The sequence below is a fragment of the Pseudophryne corroboree genome, chromosome 6, assembly GCF_028390025.1.
Source record: "Pseudophryne corroboree isolate aPseCor3 chromosome 6, aPseCor3.hap2, whole genome shotgun sequence".
Lineage (NCBI taxonomy): Eukaryota > Metazoa > Chordata > Amphibia > Anura > Myobatrachidae > Pseudophryne > Pseudophryne corroboree.
Genome location: NC_086449.1, coordinates 719,881,239 through 719,897,490, shown reverse-complemented (window position 1 = coordinate 719,897,490; position 16,252 = coordinate 719,881,239). Strand labels below are relative to the sequence as shown.

The window sequence follows — 16,252 nt, the reverse complement described above, 5'->3', positions numbered from 1 at the left end:
ATCCCAGAAACTCGGTCCACAGACAGGACACGTTTTTCAGGTCAACTAACAGGTGCACATGTGTTACCAGGCTTGGACTGGCCCATAGGGGTACAGGGGAAACCACCGGTGGGCCCCACTGCCTGGTGGCCCACCCTCTCAATTATACATTATTCATATGTTACATTATACTGCACAGGACTATGGTGTATTTTATCCAGTGCATTATTGTTATTAATGTGGTACAGTATCATGCATGAAATAGCAGTATTTACCATATATATTATTTATCAAGGGGCCCAGACCATACACTAATGGTTAGACAAGCCTAATGGGCACCTACCACTGCAGTTCCCCGGTGGGCCCTTCATGCCCCAGTCCAACACTGTGTGTTACCATCTGTCACATTTTTTTAAATCCACAGGTGACCTGGAAAACATGAACTGTGTGGGATCCTGAGGACCGAGTTTGAGAACCACTGCCCTAATGTAAGAAGGAGGAACCGCAGCAGATATCTACGATGCCATCCGCGGACCGCAGCAGCATCAGCATACCCATAGTTTTCTATGGAGGATGCGATGCTGTCCAATTTACTAATATCCAGAATGCGATGCATTCCCGATATTGGCCCTCCGCAATTACCACCATCTGAAGATAGCGGTAGACCATTGTAGCCTATGGGCTACACATCGTGTAGCTGGTCGGCAAAGGGTCCTTGCGGAACCCTCCACCGAACAGAACCTTCACCGGAAGCAGCTGCTGTGTATGTGCGGTTTAGCAGCCGTCACAGCACATTACAGGGATGGGGTCCTTTTGAAGCCTGTGTCTCTGCGGGTGCTGATTGATACAACAGCCCAATGAGATCCGATATTGCAGTGCGATCCTGGGCAGTAAGATCCCGCCCAGATCACACTGAATATGTGATCTATGATAAATGGCCCCCTTCGTGGCATCAAGGGAGATTGAGGGTCTTATCCTTCAGGTATTGTGGAGGGGTAATTGGCAGGATTGAGAGATCACATGAATGTGGGTAATCAAAGATGTCCCCCATCCTGCGGTCTTGGGGGACAAGAGAGACCCAGTGCTACTAACTGAAAGAGTAAGTGGGAGGGAAAAAGGACCAGAAAGCGGGGAAGACAAAAAGATCAGTTCATACGGGTTTTCTTCTTTTTTACTCCTTCTTTGAAACCTCCTTTTATCCTTCTCCTGATTGGCGTTTTGCTCTCAATAATTGAGCTCTTGTTTAGAAATGCACTAAGTGACTTACTTTAACTGTACACAGGTAGACCCCAATCAGCTAATCAGCTAATTATGTAATAAGGTATTGTCTTCTCTTTATTTGTAACAGTTATAAATAAGCGATGAGTTTTGATTCTGTAATATAAATGTGTAAAAAAAAAACAAATAGGTGAATACTGTTTGTAGCTACTGTGCAGTATGTTGCTGATACCCCTTTTACACCTACGAGCACGGGTCGCAGCCGGGAGCCTGACACGGGAGCTGCCCCCTGCTGCGACCCGTGCTCGGTCCCTTTCCCATTAGCAGTCACAACCCGGCATATGCCGGGTTGGTGACGCTTCTAGCTACACGGCAGCGGCGGCGCAGGGAGATCACATGATCTCCCAGCGCCGCCCATCCATACAGTGTAAACGGGAGCCGTGTCGCATCGACACGGCTCCCGTTTACACTACACCCTACCCGGATCATTCCCGTGTCCTACCCAGGTAAATAGCCGGGTAGGATTCACGGGTCACTTGATCCGGGTTTACCCTTTTCCACTTGCCAAAAACACGGGTAAATGCGCGCCCCCGTGCATTTACCCGTGTTTTTTGAGCTAGTGGAAAAGGGGTATAAGATAGCCCTTTTACTCTGTACAGTATGTGTCCTTTGATTTCTGAATTTAACTTGTCCACAACTTGTCCTTCGTTCAGGTCACATTTCAGACTCTACTATATCTGTGATCTCTCTCATCAAACAGCAGAAAGTCGGCCGCATTTCTGGCATCTGTTGAAGAATGGAGAGAATCGTAGCTTTTAGTTATGATAAAACAAAACTCCTGATAAACATATAAAAGGAGTGCAAATTATTACTCAATTACCCATTTTCCTGTTTAATATTTACTCTCCTCATATTGAACAAGAATAGTATGTATCATATCAGATGAAGCCTCTTTATAATGTGTTATTTTAGTGGTCCACGTGGTGGAGGTTTCCAAAGTCTGAATAATGGAGTGGAAGTTTAGTGCAAGTAAAATGCGTTAGTGTGTTGGGGAGAGGGGGAGAGCCTCTTAGCAGCTAATACCTAACCCAGTTTAAAGGTGAGATGTAATAGCCTTCTACTTTTTTTTAAAGCGGCAATCATTTCGAGGCTAAACCATGCCTTATAAATGACTGCCGCTTTAAAAAAAGTCCAAGATTGTCCAGCATCCCGCACCTCCGGCAATCTCAGACACTATTATATCTCGCCTTAAGTGTTCTTCCCAGAATTCCACTAAAATGTTAAATCCATCCAGACTTATCCTTTATTACACCATAGCACAAAGCAGAATGAATTGACACAGTTGTTGTCCCAACACTATTTATTGTGGAATGCTTTTCTGCAGATCCTGAATACTGTATGACCGAAGCATTGCACATCTGCCAAGCATCATGTGCTTCACCCAGAGCCGGTCATAGGCATAGGCAAACTAGGCAATTGCCTAGAGCATTTGATATGCCTAGGGGCATCATCAGCTTCTGCTGATTAAAATGATATGCGGCATGCCTATATACTGTATGTAGCATTTCATATGCAGATACAGACACAGTCTCACACAGTATATAGGCATGCTGTATATCAGTTTAATCAGCAGAAGCTGCTTGTGCATCCTAGCCACATAGCAATGCAAATAAGATGCATTTTCATTAAAAAAAGGTGCCCGACGTTAGCATTGATGCAAGATTTGTGAGGACACATCTGTATCCAAGCAGAGGCAGAGGTCACAGTGTTAGTGGAAGTGTGAGTGCTGTGTGCATGTGAGTGGGTTGGTTGTGCAGTAGTGTTCGGAATATGTGTAAGGAGCATTATGTGTGTCATGTAAAAATGCATTAATAATGTGCAACATATGTGTAAAGGGCAACTATGTGTGTCATTATGTGTATAAGGGCATTAATAATGTGCGGCATGTGTGTAACAGGGTACTACTGTATGTGTGTCATTATGTGTATAGGGGCACTAATACTGTGCAGCAAATGTGCAGGGGGCACTATGTGTGTCATTATGTGTATAAGGGCATTAATAATGTGCGGCATATGTGTAAGGGACATTATGTGTAAAAGGGCATTAATAAAGGTTGTCATAATGTGTTAGGTGCATTATGTTTATAAGAACATTAATGTGTCTCATATGTGTAAGGGGCATTACTGTGTGGAATTATGTGTATAAATGCATTACTATTGTGTGGCATTATGTGTACAAGGTGCTCTACTATGTGGTGTTGCATATAGAAAGGGCACTACTGTGTCGTCTAATGTGAATAAAGAGCAATAAGGTGTGGTGTAATGTGAATAAGGAGCAATTCAGTGTGATGTAATGTGAATAAGGGGCTCTACTGTGAGGAGTAACGTTTATAAGGTAAAGTGATACTACTGTGGGATGTCATATGAATTATGGACACTATAGCATGATCAAATGTGAATAAAGTTGCAGTACTGTGTGGCGTAATTGGAATTGGGGGTACTATTGTGTGGCCATGCCCCTTCCCAGCAAGAAGATGCCCCTTTTTGGGCTGTGCGTCAAATGTGCGAACTGTTCCTATTTAAAATATAGGGGGAACAAGGACTGCTATGGGTGAGGGGTGATGGTGCTGGGAAAGAGGTGCAAGGACAGAGGCAGAACCAGTGGTGGTGCTAGGGGGCACCAGCCAAAATCTTGCCTAGGGCATCATATTGGTTAGGGCTGGCTCTGGCTTCACCTGCACTGATCAAGGGCTAATGTCAATATGTTTCTGCAGCGGGGTACACTGTGTTCCACAGGGAATACATCAGGGTGTAGAGATGGATCTTGATCCAGAGGCACCAACAGGCTAAAGCTTTAGCCTTTGCGGGACCTCCTCTATATACCCACCTCCAGGCACCGTGAGCACAGTTTTAGAGTTGGTGCCTGCATGAAGCAGGTCCTTAACAGGGGGGCTGCGCTAGGCAGCCCTGAAAAAGCTTTTTAGAAGACTTCAAGGGCTGCAGCACTTCTTATGTCAGTGTGACATACTGTGCTGCGGCTCCATCACCTCCCCAGCGGCGTCGCATACTCCCGCTGGCTCTGTTCCCGGGTACTTGTGGCGGAGGCGCTCCGGTTCCTAGGCACACCACCGCAGACACTCTCCTGTTTCGCGTGGCTGCTACTAAGGGTGGAGGTAAGAGGGTCCCCCAGGCGGGACCTGCTATTAAATCACGTTCCGGTCACGGTTTAAGGAGACGAACCGCGATGCTGGCGTGGACACTGTGACAGAGCAGGGACCCCACTATATCCACCAGGGCATGGCAGCACAGGTCGGATAGTAAAATATCCACTTTAATAAGGCTCCATAGTACCCAGTGGTGTGGACCAGCATAGGGGAAAAGGCGCTTGACCTGTAGCCCTTCCCCCAACTCCGGCCGCCATCTACTGCTGATGTTCCCGCCCTGGAGCTGCCTCACACTCTCCCTCACTCCCTGACTGAGATGCTGGACGCCATTTTCTAAAATAGATGCGACTGGTCTGCGGGACTGCAGAGCAAGGTCTCCTTTGTAGACCCGCCTGTACATCAGCGTTGTGGTTTCACAAACACTTAAGTATTCTACATGTCGATAATAAGACAGCGTTGGTTAAGAACAAGTGTACCTGTGCCAGAATATATTGTACGAGTATTCTGAAATATATATATATATATATATATATATATATATATATTTGTTTATATAATAATCCAGTGCAATTTTATTGTCATGAAAATAATTATCTGCATTGCAAACGTGACTGTGTGTGCCTGTATCTGCTATGTGATTTCACTGTGGTGTATTCCAGATATATCTACCATTGTATATGTACCCTGGGGACTAGGTGCGTCTGGGTCCATATATAGTGCGTCACAGTATTTACCTACAGTATTATGTGTATTCTACTGTGTACTCAGTCACATAATACCGGATTTATTCGCAGGTGTTGCGTACTGGGTACTCAGTCACATGCTAAAGGATTTATTTGCAGGTATTGTACTCTGTCTGGCTTCATCGTACTAAACCGCTCTCTGTTGCATTTGTGTATAATGTTTAACATGTAGGGCAGTAAATGTGGGGACGCTCCTGCATCCTGCAGAGCATGAGCAACGGATTTACCTGAGGCGGGAAGTATGTGTGATGGTCTTTGTACTATGTCTCATACATCTTCCAGTCAGTCCGCAGCTCCTGTAATCAATCAGGAGCCAACCTGAGCTGCGTTCTCAAACCTACTGGGTTTTCTAGTTGTACGCTTTATGCCCCCTATGGGGCCACCAGTAACATTACAGTTTCTGATGTCCCCATGGTTACTCCGCTTTGGGCGGGAAAATTTTGCCTCACGGATTGTAGCATATGGCTCATTACCTGGTCAGGCAAAACCCTATTCCAGATCACTCTCGTGTCTCTGGGTCATCTGAGCGGGCTGCTTCTTCCTCCCTATCTATTAATCTCTCTGATATTTTATCTGAAGAGAGGGGGATAATGCTGTCCTGTCAGTCCCTATATTAGGTGTTTCTGACAAGGATTTTCCATTGCCAAATGATACCACTGTCATTGTGGTTACTGGGTAACAAATCCAACAAATCACTGATGATAAGAGGATTCCCCTACTGTGGTTAAGCAAACTGATATGTTCACACGTCAGAGGGTAATTAAAACTCTGTTACCACAATCTGACCATTAAGTGTACATCCGACAACACCCCTGTTATAATTCAGGGAAGACTCTTCAACAGGCATTAGCTCGATATCCTCCCCCTGCAGAGTTATATAACTAATTCTTTGCTAGTGAACTCATGTGTCACCCACTGGGTGTCGTCCACTCTGCCTCTCACCACTGTCGCCTCACTGTAGGAACCGACAGGTAAGCATGTGGAGGGATGCCTGAAGTCTATTACTCCCTTATGGGTGTTGTACATAGACCACGATTGCGTCCTCTTGGGGCTGCACAATAGATTGATGACTGGATCAGGCATTAGAGTAAGAGCTGCCCAAGGATATATCTGACAATGCCAGACATTCCCTGTCTCACAATACCACCGCCACCTTTTTCTTCACCAGGAGGCGTCCCCTGAGGCGGGTGTGTTGGCTGCCTACGTGTCGAATATGTATGTACTGGCTCGCCGTATTCTGTGGCTGAGGTCGTGGATGGTGGACCTGGACTCCAAAAGTCCTTGGAGGTATTCCCCTTTACTTGAGACATCCTCTTTGGGGAAGACCTAATTAAAAATAGGGTCTGAATCACCGGCTACTATGACTGCCTTTCTTCCAAATGTTACTCCTTCTGCACAGGAGGCAAAAGGTACCACTTTTCTCTGTTTTCAGCCTTAAGGGAAAGCGAAGGTCAGGCATACCCGAGATTGTCTTGTGCTCCCAACAAACACTAAGCCCAAGGCCTAACGTTCCTGGGCTGCTTGTCAGCCTGCTTCTCATGACAAGCCTGCTCCATGATGGGACAGGCCTTCCCCTGGGGGATCCCAGGGTGGGGGGCTGACTTCTACGATTCATCCAGGTCTGGTTAATGACCACTTCAGACGTATGGGTGCGAAAAAGTTGTTTCTCTCGGGTACGCAGTCTCTTCCCAGAGATGTCCCCCTCGCCAGTTCTGCACATCGGTTATCCCTTCGGATCTGTTAAAGGCACAAGCTCTACTGATGGTTGTGCGTTCCCTCCTGGATACAGGAGTGGTAGTGCCGGTACCTCTGTCCCAGAGAGGCAGAGGATACTACTCAATCCTGTTTCTAGTCCTGAAACTTGATGGGTCTTTCTGGGTTATTCTCAACCTCAAATCGCTGAACAAGTCCGTGAGAGTGTCCAAGTTCCGTATGGAAACACTGCGCTCAATTGTATTGGCCATGGACCCAGAGACTATATGGTATCCCTGGTTATACAAGATGCTTACCTGCCATATCTCATCAGCAATGTCTGCGGTTTGCTATTGGCAACCTACACTATCAATTCCAGGCTCTGCCGTTTGGACTGGCCACGGCCCCTCGGGTCTTCACCAAGGTTATGGCCATGATGACGGCTCATCTCCGTCGCCAGGGAGTCAGGTTCTTGCCGTATCTGGACGATTTGCTGATTCTGGCAAACTCCCATGATGTCCTCCTCAGTCAACTACAACTGACGGTAAACTTTCTACAAGCCCACGGGTGGCTCATCAACTGGAAGAAGTCCTCGCTGGTCCCTGCCTGGAGCATGGTGCACCTGGGGGCACTACCGGACATACACAGTCAACGGCAGTTTTTGTCTCCAGAGAAGGTCCTGAAACTTCAGGACAGGATTAGAGACTTCCTTTCTCGCCCAAGAGTATCGGTACACTCGGTGATGCAAGTACTAGGCCTCATGGTGTCGGCTTTCGACATGATAGAGTACACTCAATTCCCTTCCCGCCCTCTCCTGAGGTTAATCCTTTCCAAGTGGGACGGCATGCCTCATTGGATGAGGTCTCACATGATCTCCTTGACTCTGGAGGTTTGCCTGTCGCTGACCTGGTGGCTACAGGATCAGCAGTTGAGCAGGGGCCGTCCCTTCTGGACCCCCAACTGGGTCCTACTGACTACGGACGCCAGTCTGAAGGGTTGAGGGTGCGGTGTTGGAGCAACACTCTTTCCAGAGGCGGTGGATCATGGAGGAATCTCTCCTCCCGATAAACATTCTGGAATTGCGGGCAGTGTTCAATGCTTTGTCTCTCTCCCTGCCTCTGATACAGTACAGGCCTGTTCAAGTACGGTCAGACCCTGCCATCACGGTGGCGTACATAGACCATCAGCGTGACACTTAGTCGCATGGCAATGATGGAAGTGTCAAAAATCCTTTGTTGGGCGGAACGCCTTCTGCCGGCAACATTGGCAGTGTTCATTCCGGGAGTCCTCAACTGGGAAGGTGATTTCCTCAGTCTTCAAGATGTGCACGCCGGAGAGTGGAGTCTTCAGGAAGTCTTTCAACTCCTAGTGAACATGTGGGACCTACCAGATGTAGACCTGATGGCGTCTCGACACTATCACAAAGTTCCAGTCTTCGGATCAAGGACAAGGGATCCTCAAGCAGAGTTCGTGGATGCTATGGCAATTCCATGGAACTTTCGGCTGCCCTACGTGTTCCCTCCAGTGTCACTCCTGCCCAGGGTACTACGGAAGTTCAAACAGAAAGGAGTAATACTACTTCTAGTCGCTCCAGCATGGCCCAGGCGGCATTGGTTCTCAGACCTGCAGGGTCTATCGATAGAGCGTCCTCTTCTACTTCTTCAACGCCCAGACCTCCTCGTTCAGGGCCCTTGTGTCTATCCAGACCTGGCCAGACTGTCTTTGACGGCATTGCTCTTGAAGCTTTACTCCTGAGGGCCAAAGGATTCTCTGAGGCGATCTATGCTGAAGGCCCGCAAACCGGCATCTGCGCAGATACATTATAGGGTCTAGAATTCTTACTTCACCTGGTGTGCTGCTAAGAATTACGATGCTTACAACTTCAGTACTTTCAGACTTCTGGCTTTTTTGCAACAAGGCCAGGATTTAGGACTTCGTCCGGCCTCCCTCAAAGTTCACATATCTGCCTTGTCGGTGTGGTTTCAGAGAAGAATTGCGTCTATACCTGACGTTCATACATTCACTCAGGGCGTACTGCGGATTCAACCTCCTTATGTCCCTCCTGTGGCTCTATGGGATTTGTCTGTTGTCCTGAACGCCCTACAAGAGTCTCCATTTGAACCTCTTGAGTCAGTGGACCTTAAATGGCTCACAGCCAAGGTCCTCTTTCTGCTGCCTATTGCCTCTGCTAGAAGGGGGTCGGACTTAGGCGCTTTGTCCTGTCGTCCACCCTTTTTGATATTTCATTGTGACCGAGCAGTTCTTAGAACTCGCCCTGGTTATTTAGCTAAGGTGGTGTCATCTTTTCACCTTAATCAAGAGATTGTGCTTCCAGCCTTCATCTCTTCTGAATTGTCCTCCAAAAAACGGTCTTTGGATGTGGTACGGACTCTCCGTATATATGTGGAGAGGACTGCCTCTATCAGGAGGTCAGATACCCTCTTTGTACTGTTTGGTTTCCACAAACGTAGCTGGCCTGCGAATAAGCAAACCTTGGCCAGATAGATTAGAATGGTGATTGCACCAGCTTATGCTTAGGCTGGACTCCTGCTGCTATTAAAGCCCATTCTACTTGGTCTGTTGGACCCTCTTGGGAAGCCCGCCGTGGCGCGTCCGCAGAACAATTGTGCAAGGCAGCTACGTGATCCTCAGTGAACTCGTTTATTAGGTTCTATGCCTTTGATACTTCCGCCTCCCAGGATGCTTCTTTTGGATGCCTGGTTCTCATACCCGCTAAGGTGCGTCTCCTCCCTTGAGGAACTGCTTTAAGACATCCCCAATGTATTCCCTGTGGAACACAGTGTACCCCGCTGCAGCAAAGGAGATTTATGGTAGACTTACCATGGTTAAATCTCTTTCTGTGAAGGTACACTGGGTTCAACAGGGCGCCCACCCTGACGCACTTAACTTCTTTGGGTTTGCATGGCATTAGCCGCTAGTCCCGTCTCCTGTCCTGAGATTGTGGTTCTATGTGACTAACATCTGCCTTCTCTTTTACCTGCTTCTGCATTGAACTGGTTAACGAAACTGAGCTCGCAGTGCCTGGAGGCGGGGTTATAGAGGAGGCCCCGCAATGCATTCTGGGACAGTCTAAAGCTTTAGCCTGTTGGTGCCTCTGGATCAAGATCCATCCTCTACATCCTGATGTATTCCCTGTGGAACCCAGTGTACCTTGCAGAAAGAGATTTAACCATGGTAAATCTACCATAAATCTCCTTTTTTAGACTTTACAATTTACCTATAGTGTGGGTTTCCAATTAGCATAGGATACACAGGTCACATCCTGATACACACCCTCTCAGTGCTTAAGTCAGCATCAACCTAAAATACTGCCCTGGATACTGCACTTCAGTTTCCTAACTTAAAACAGCCAAGTGCAGAGCCGGACTGGCCCACAGGGGAAAACCCTGTTGGGCCCCACCACTTGAGGGCCAACTTCCTCCTCTAGGGATCAGGTTATAAACGGCCACTTACCTCCTGCCAGCAGCTGTTCATGAGCTTATAGATCTTCTCTGATGCCAGCTTGGGTTTGAAGAGCCTCAGTCCAGCTGATATTTCTTCCACGGCATCTGAATTACTAAGGTGTTCAAAGGGCGTCTTTCCCTCACTAAATATCTCCCAGACCAGCACTCCTGCCAGGTACAGAGACATGATATATAAGTGCAACATACTGTAACCAGCTTACATCACTGTTTCCTCTACATAAATATTACAATAAAAGGCAGTGCCGTAACTAGGCATTTTAGCGCTGTGTGCAAGAAACGGCATTGCCCCCCCGCGCCCCACATGCAAGACAGGGGCAGTGTGCGCCTTAGGCGCGCGGATAATATATATGGGCGTGGCTTAATGGGGAAGGGGCGTGGCCACAAAATAATACCAATTCATACTACGGTGCACAGTAGTCTCCATTATTCAAATTACGCTGCACAGTAGCGCCACTACACCAGGTAGAGCCCCTTTTACACATTACAGCAGACAGTCCCCCTTTTTACACATTACAGCAGACAGTCCCCCTTTTTACACATTACAGCAGACAGCGTCACCTTTTTTTTACAGATTACGGCAGACAGTGTCCCCTTGTTTACACATTACGGCAGACAGCGTCCCGTTTTTACACATTACGGCAGACAGCGTCCCTTTTTTTTACACATTACGGCAGACAGCGTCCCCCTTTTTACACATTACGGAAAACAGCGTCCCCCTTTTTTACACATTACGGCAGACAGCGTCCCCTTTTTTACACATTACAGCAGACAGCGTCCCCCTTTTTTACAGATTACGGCAGACAGCGTCCCCCTTTTTACACATTACAGCAGACAGCGTCCCCTTTTTACACATTACGGCAGACACCGTCCCCTTTTTTACACCTTACGGCAGACAGCGTCCCCTTTTTTTACACATTACGGCAGACAGCGTCCCCTTTTTTACACATTACAGCAGACAGCGTCCCCCTTTTTTACACATTACAGCAGACAGCATCCCCTTTTTACACATTACGGCAGACAGCGTCCCCTTTTTTACACAGTACGGCAGACAGCGTCCCCCTTTTTACACATTACGGCAGACAGCGTCCCCTTTTTACACATTACAGCAGACAGCGTCCTCCTTTTTACACATTGCGGCAGCCAGTCCCCCTTTTTACACATTACGGCAGACAGCGTCCCCCTTTTTACACATTACAGCAGACAGCGTCCCCTTTTTACACATTACGGCAGACAGCGCCCCCCTTTTTACACATTACGGCAGACAGCGTCCCCCTTTTTACACATTGCGGCAGCCAGTCCCCCTTTTTACACATTACGGCAGATGGTGTCCCCCTTTTTACACATTGCGGCAGACAGCGTCCCCCTTTTTACACATTGCGGCAGCCAGTCCCCCTTTTTACACATTACGGCAGATGGTGTCCCCCTTTTTACACATTGCGGCAGCCAGTCCCCCTTTTTACACATTTTGGCAGACGGTGTCCCCCCTTTTACAAATTGCGGCAGAAAGGATAGAGAAAGAAAGAGAGAGAAAGAGAGAGATACTCACCATCTCCCCGCTGGCAGTCAGGCTCCTTGTGCTGGCAGCTCCTTCGGTGCAGGCAGCGGAGAAGGAGGAGGAGGGAGGGGGACTGGAGCCGCAGAATTGGTAGTAGCGCCGCTGCAGCAGCCCCTTCTCCTTCCGTATAGGCTGCCCAGCGCAGCTGTGAATGCTGGGATGAAGGAAGCGCATCCCAGCATTCACAGCAGTGCCGGGCAGCCTATACGGAAGGTGAGAGGCTGCTGCAGCGGCACTACTACCAATTACACAGCGCTGCTGCGGCTCCAGTCCTCCTCCCTCCTCCTTCACCGCTGCCCGGCGCTACTCTCTCCTCTCCAGCGCGGCGCACGGCACACAGCAGAGGCGGCATGTAATGAGTCAATTTGACTCATAACATGCCGCTGCCCGTTGCGCCCTCAGGGCAACTGCACTGTGTGCCAGGCACACCTGGCACACACGTAGTTACGGCCCTGAAAAGGTAACAGCAGCCTATCACTTATATCTATGTCATTACGCAGAATCCTTTGACTCGTTAAAAATATATTTTGCTGTATACTGTGCTAATGTTAATTTCCGCTGCCTGTCTGTTAATAACATATATAATAACGTATATAACGGTGCAGTGCAGAGTTGGTGTCATTACACTAATAATACCTTTTTCACACTGGAAGAAAAATCCCTGGTTACTGCACATGTATGTACAGCAACCCTGGATTTTGCTTATTGTGAGAGCAAACTAGTCCAGTGTCCCTGACTCTGGTCCTGACCAAGGTTGCTGAGCTTAGACCCGGGAATATTCAGGCTTGCTAGATCCAGCAAATTCTTGGGTCACATGTCTGAAAGCGGCATAACCTACAGTAACAACTACAACAATGTTTCACACATCAGAATGGAAAAAGTTGTTAACTTCAGGTTCTTACAGTGAATAAAATGACTTTGATACAGCATAATAATGTATCTGAAATATCGCTAGCTGTCAGTCATTTTATTAAATAAAATTGTCAGTAACAGTATTTCCAATGTTGGCAATCCATACCAAAAGCCCACACATCTGACTTGCTGCTGTAGCGGGCATAGCGAAAGACTTCTGGTGCTGACCATTTAATAGGGAATTTAGTGCCTGCCGAACTCGTGTACTGGTCATCGAGGACAAACCTGGAAAGTACAGATGGATTAGCTTCTATACCATTTGGCTTTATTTAATCCTAGAGCCATATACCATGTGAGCAAATAACATGTACTGTATCACAGAGTGCTTCTAAAACATACAATTCAAAAGCTGGCTAAAATGGGTGGCACTCACTATCCCGGCGCCAGGATCCCGACAACTATTTTCCTTCTTGGGGAGTCCATGACACCCCTGCAGGGAGAATAAATAGCATGGCCACCATGCCCACAGCATGCCAATGCGCTGCCGGCATTCTGGCGGTCGGGGTGCCGGTATGCTGGTCTCCGGGTTCCCAGCTGCCAGCCAAGCATAGTAGACCCGGCTAAAATGTATTGTAAAAATCTCCTAAATGCATCATACACGCATGTGTCTCTGGATACAACGTAATGTACTTGGTTCCGAGCCAGATTGATCCCTGTGTAACATTCAGTGTTAGCTGTGTTTATCAACCATAATTAATTCATTGATTACTGGTTTGTTATAGGAAAGAATGCCTTAAAAAACAGATGTTACAATAATGCAATTTGCAACCAGGTTTACACTAGAAACAGATTTCATGTTAGTTTGGCTTCTTATGCATTAAGGGCCTAATTCAGAGTTGATCATAGCACCAAATTTGTTAGCAGATGGACAAAACTATGGGGGTCATTCCGAGTTGATCGCACGTAGCAACTTTTTGCTGCTCATGCGATCAACTTGACGCCTCCTATGGGTTAGTGTATTATAGCTTAGCAGGGCTGTGAACGCTTGTGCAGCCCTGCTATGCTAAGAAAAGCTTCCTGCAAAACAGGACCAGGGTCAGACCTACTTACCCTGTGCGACGGATCCAGCGACGAAGGTCCCGGAATTGACATCAGACATCTGCCCTCCAAACCCCTGGACACACCTGTGTGGAAAACGGTCAGTTGAAGCCCCGGAACGCCTCCCACCTGTCAGTCTTCTTGCGATCGCCGATGCAATAACTTTTTCTGCTGGCTGCGTCGCCGGGCAACGATGCGTCTGCGGCGCATGCACAGTTTCGACCCGTTCGCACCGCTGCGACAAACTGCAGTGTGCAAACGGGTCGGAAAGACCCCCCATGTGCAGTGCAGGGGAGGCAGATGTAACATTTGCAGAGAGTTAGATTTGGGTCGGTTATATTGTTTCTGTGCAGGGTAAATACTGGCTGCTTTATTTTTACACTGCAATTTAGATTCCAGTTTGAATACACCCCACCCAAATCTAACTCTCTCTGCACATGTTATATCTGCCCCCCCCCCCCCCCCCCATCCTTCCCCCCTGCAGTGCACATGGTTTTACCCATCTGCTAACAAAGGGGGTCTTTCCGACCTGATCATAGCTGTGCTAAATTTAGCACAGCTACGATCACTGACACAGACATGCGGGGGGATGCTCAGCACAGGGCTAGTCCGCCCCACATGTCTGGCCCGGCCCGGCCCCACCCCACAAGTACAAAAGCATTGACGCTGCTTTTGTACTTGTAGAGTAACTCTCAGCCAGTGCAGCTCCTGCGGCTGGCAAGGAGTTACTTGTCGCTGCCAGGGTTGCAGCGGCTGCGTGTGACATCATGAAGCTGCTGCGCCCCCGCACTGTCCGGCCACGCCTGCGTTGGCCGGACCGCGCCCTGAAAACGGAGGCCAAACGCTGCTGTGCCGTCCCCTCCCGTCAATCAGGCAGAGTCGATCGCTAGGCAACGTCGGCCATCTGGCATGCGCCAGCGCCGCAGTTCTGACCCGAACGCACTGCTGCGAAAAACTGCAGCGTGGGATTGGGTCGGAATGACCCCCAAAGTTGCTGCTACAATCAGGTCTGAATTAGGTCCTGACACTTAAAAAAAATAATTGTGTAAAAGGTGCAACCTTTATTCACCTGGAATATATGGCCTTATTCTGAGGTGGGAGTAACTCAAAAAAAAGTAAGTGGGTTCAGTATGATTTACTGACGGTCGTGATGCCAGCCATCAGTATACCGACAATGGCATCCCGGACGTCAATATTCCGACAGCAGGGCGAGCGCAAAGAGTCCCCTTGCGATCGCCACAGGTTCTATTCCCACTCTATGGGTGTCGTGGACACCCATGAGTGGGAATAGCTCTTGTGAGCCGGGTATTGTCAGCAGTCGGAATTCCGGCATTGGTATCCCAACTGCCAGGTTCCCGACTACCGGCAAATTAACTGCATCCTGAGTAAGTATGTGTACACCTAGATAGGCTTACCATACTATCCCTTTAAACCAGGACACTAATGATTAACACAGGTTCTGTGACTGGCTGACTTCAAGTCTGCATTTCATCTGGTTTTAATCAGCCACAGAACCTGTGTAATCCTTGAATATCCCAGTTACAAAGGGATAGTATGTTAAGCCTATTTATTTATTTATTTTGCATGCAGAGTAAATACTGGCTGCTTTTCCATGTAGCCCACAAATGCTGGACAGCTTTATTTTTACCCTGCAATTTAAATTTCAGATTGGACACGCCCAGGGCCGGCTCCAGGCATGTTCCAATAGAGCAAAAACGATGTAAGATTTATAAACAGTCTGGACGGTTTGTTGTAAAATAAATGTTAGACAATTTATTTATAAATAAACATTCAAAAGCATATATATATAAAAGAGGTATACATTTACATAAAAACTTTAAGTAACATAGGCAGTGCCATCAAATTAATAAAGTTGTTAATGCCGTCAACTTGAAATAATTAATTCTCAGCCGATCCACTATATTGGCTCCTACAGTTAAATCCTCATTAGGCTAGGACCTCCTCCAAAGGATCACAGTCAGCATATAAGCAATGGATATTACCAGATTGGATTGTGGTCGTCCCTTGGTATGCTGTCAGCTTTAGGAAATGTCCATTTTTGGCCAGAAGGGAATACAAATGAAGAGTGCTTGGTTGCTAATCCAAATGGTGGAGTATGGTGTCCAATAAGTGCCAAAGATGGATAACAGGAGTCCAGGATAGCTTAATGTGGTATCGGCTCTTAGGTTCAGGCTCTACGCGTTTCACTGGCAACAAGACATCCAGCTTCATCAGGAGCATATGAGCATGTTCCAATAGAGCGGCCACGCATGGCGCCACCCTTAAAGGGTGCCACCCGCTAACGCCGCCATATTGGAGCCTGCCTGGAGTCCAGGAGCAGGACAGGTCCTGCAGCACTGCACTTGCTGTTTCTGTGTGTGCCGACGAGGGGGAGTGCTGTGGGCGGGACAAACTCCTCTGTGCGCGCTGTGCAGCGCTGGCATCTGACTTCAGACACTGCACAGCG

General features: G+C 47.9%; 1 protein-coding gene across 1 annotated transcript in view; it reads right to left on the bottom strand.

Annotated features, from left to right (window-relative positions):
• Positions 1-1,744: 1,744 nt before the first annotated feature.
• Positions 1,745-16,252, bottom strand: part of ITK (IL2 inducible T cell kinase) — a 158,169-nt gene continuing 143,661 nt past the window's right edge. The window contains exons 15-17 of the mRNA XM_063928378.1: positions 12,854-12,972; positions 10,270-10,427; positions 1,745-1,983 (exon numbers count right to left, since the gene is read on the bottom strand). Coding sequence (XP_063784448.1) covers positions 1,912-1,983; positions 10,270-10,427; positions 12,854-12,972 — 349 coding nt within the window. The 3' untranslated portion in view covers positions 1,745-1,911. The remainder of the gene's footprint in view (positions 1,984-10,269; positions 10,428-12,853; positions 12,973-16,252) is intronic.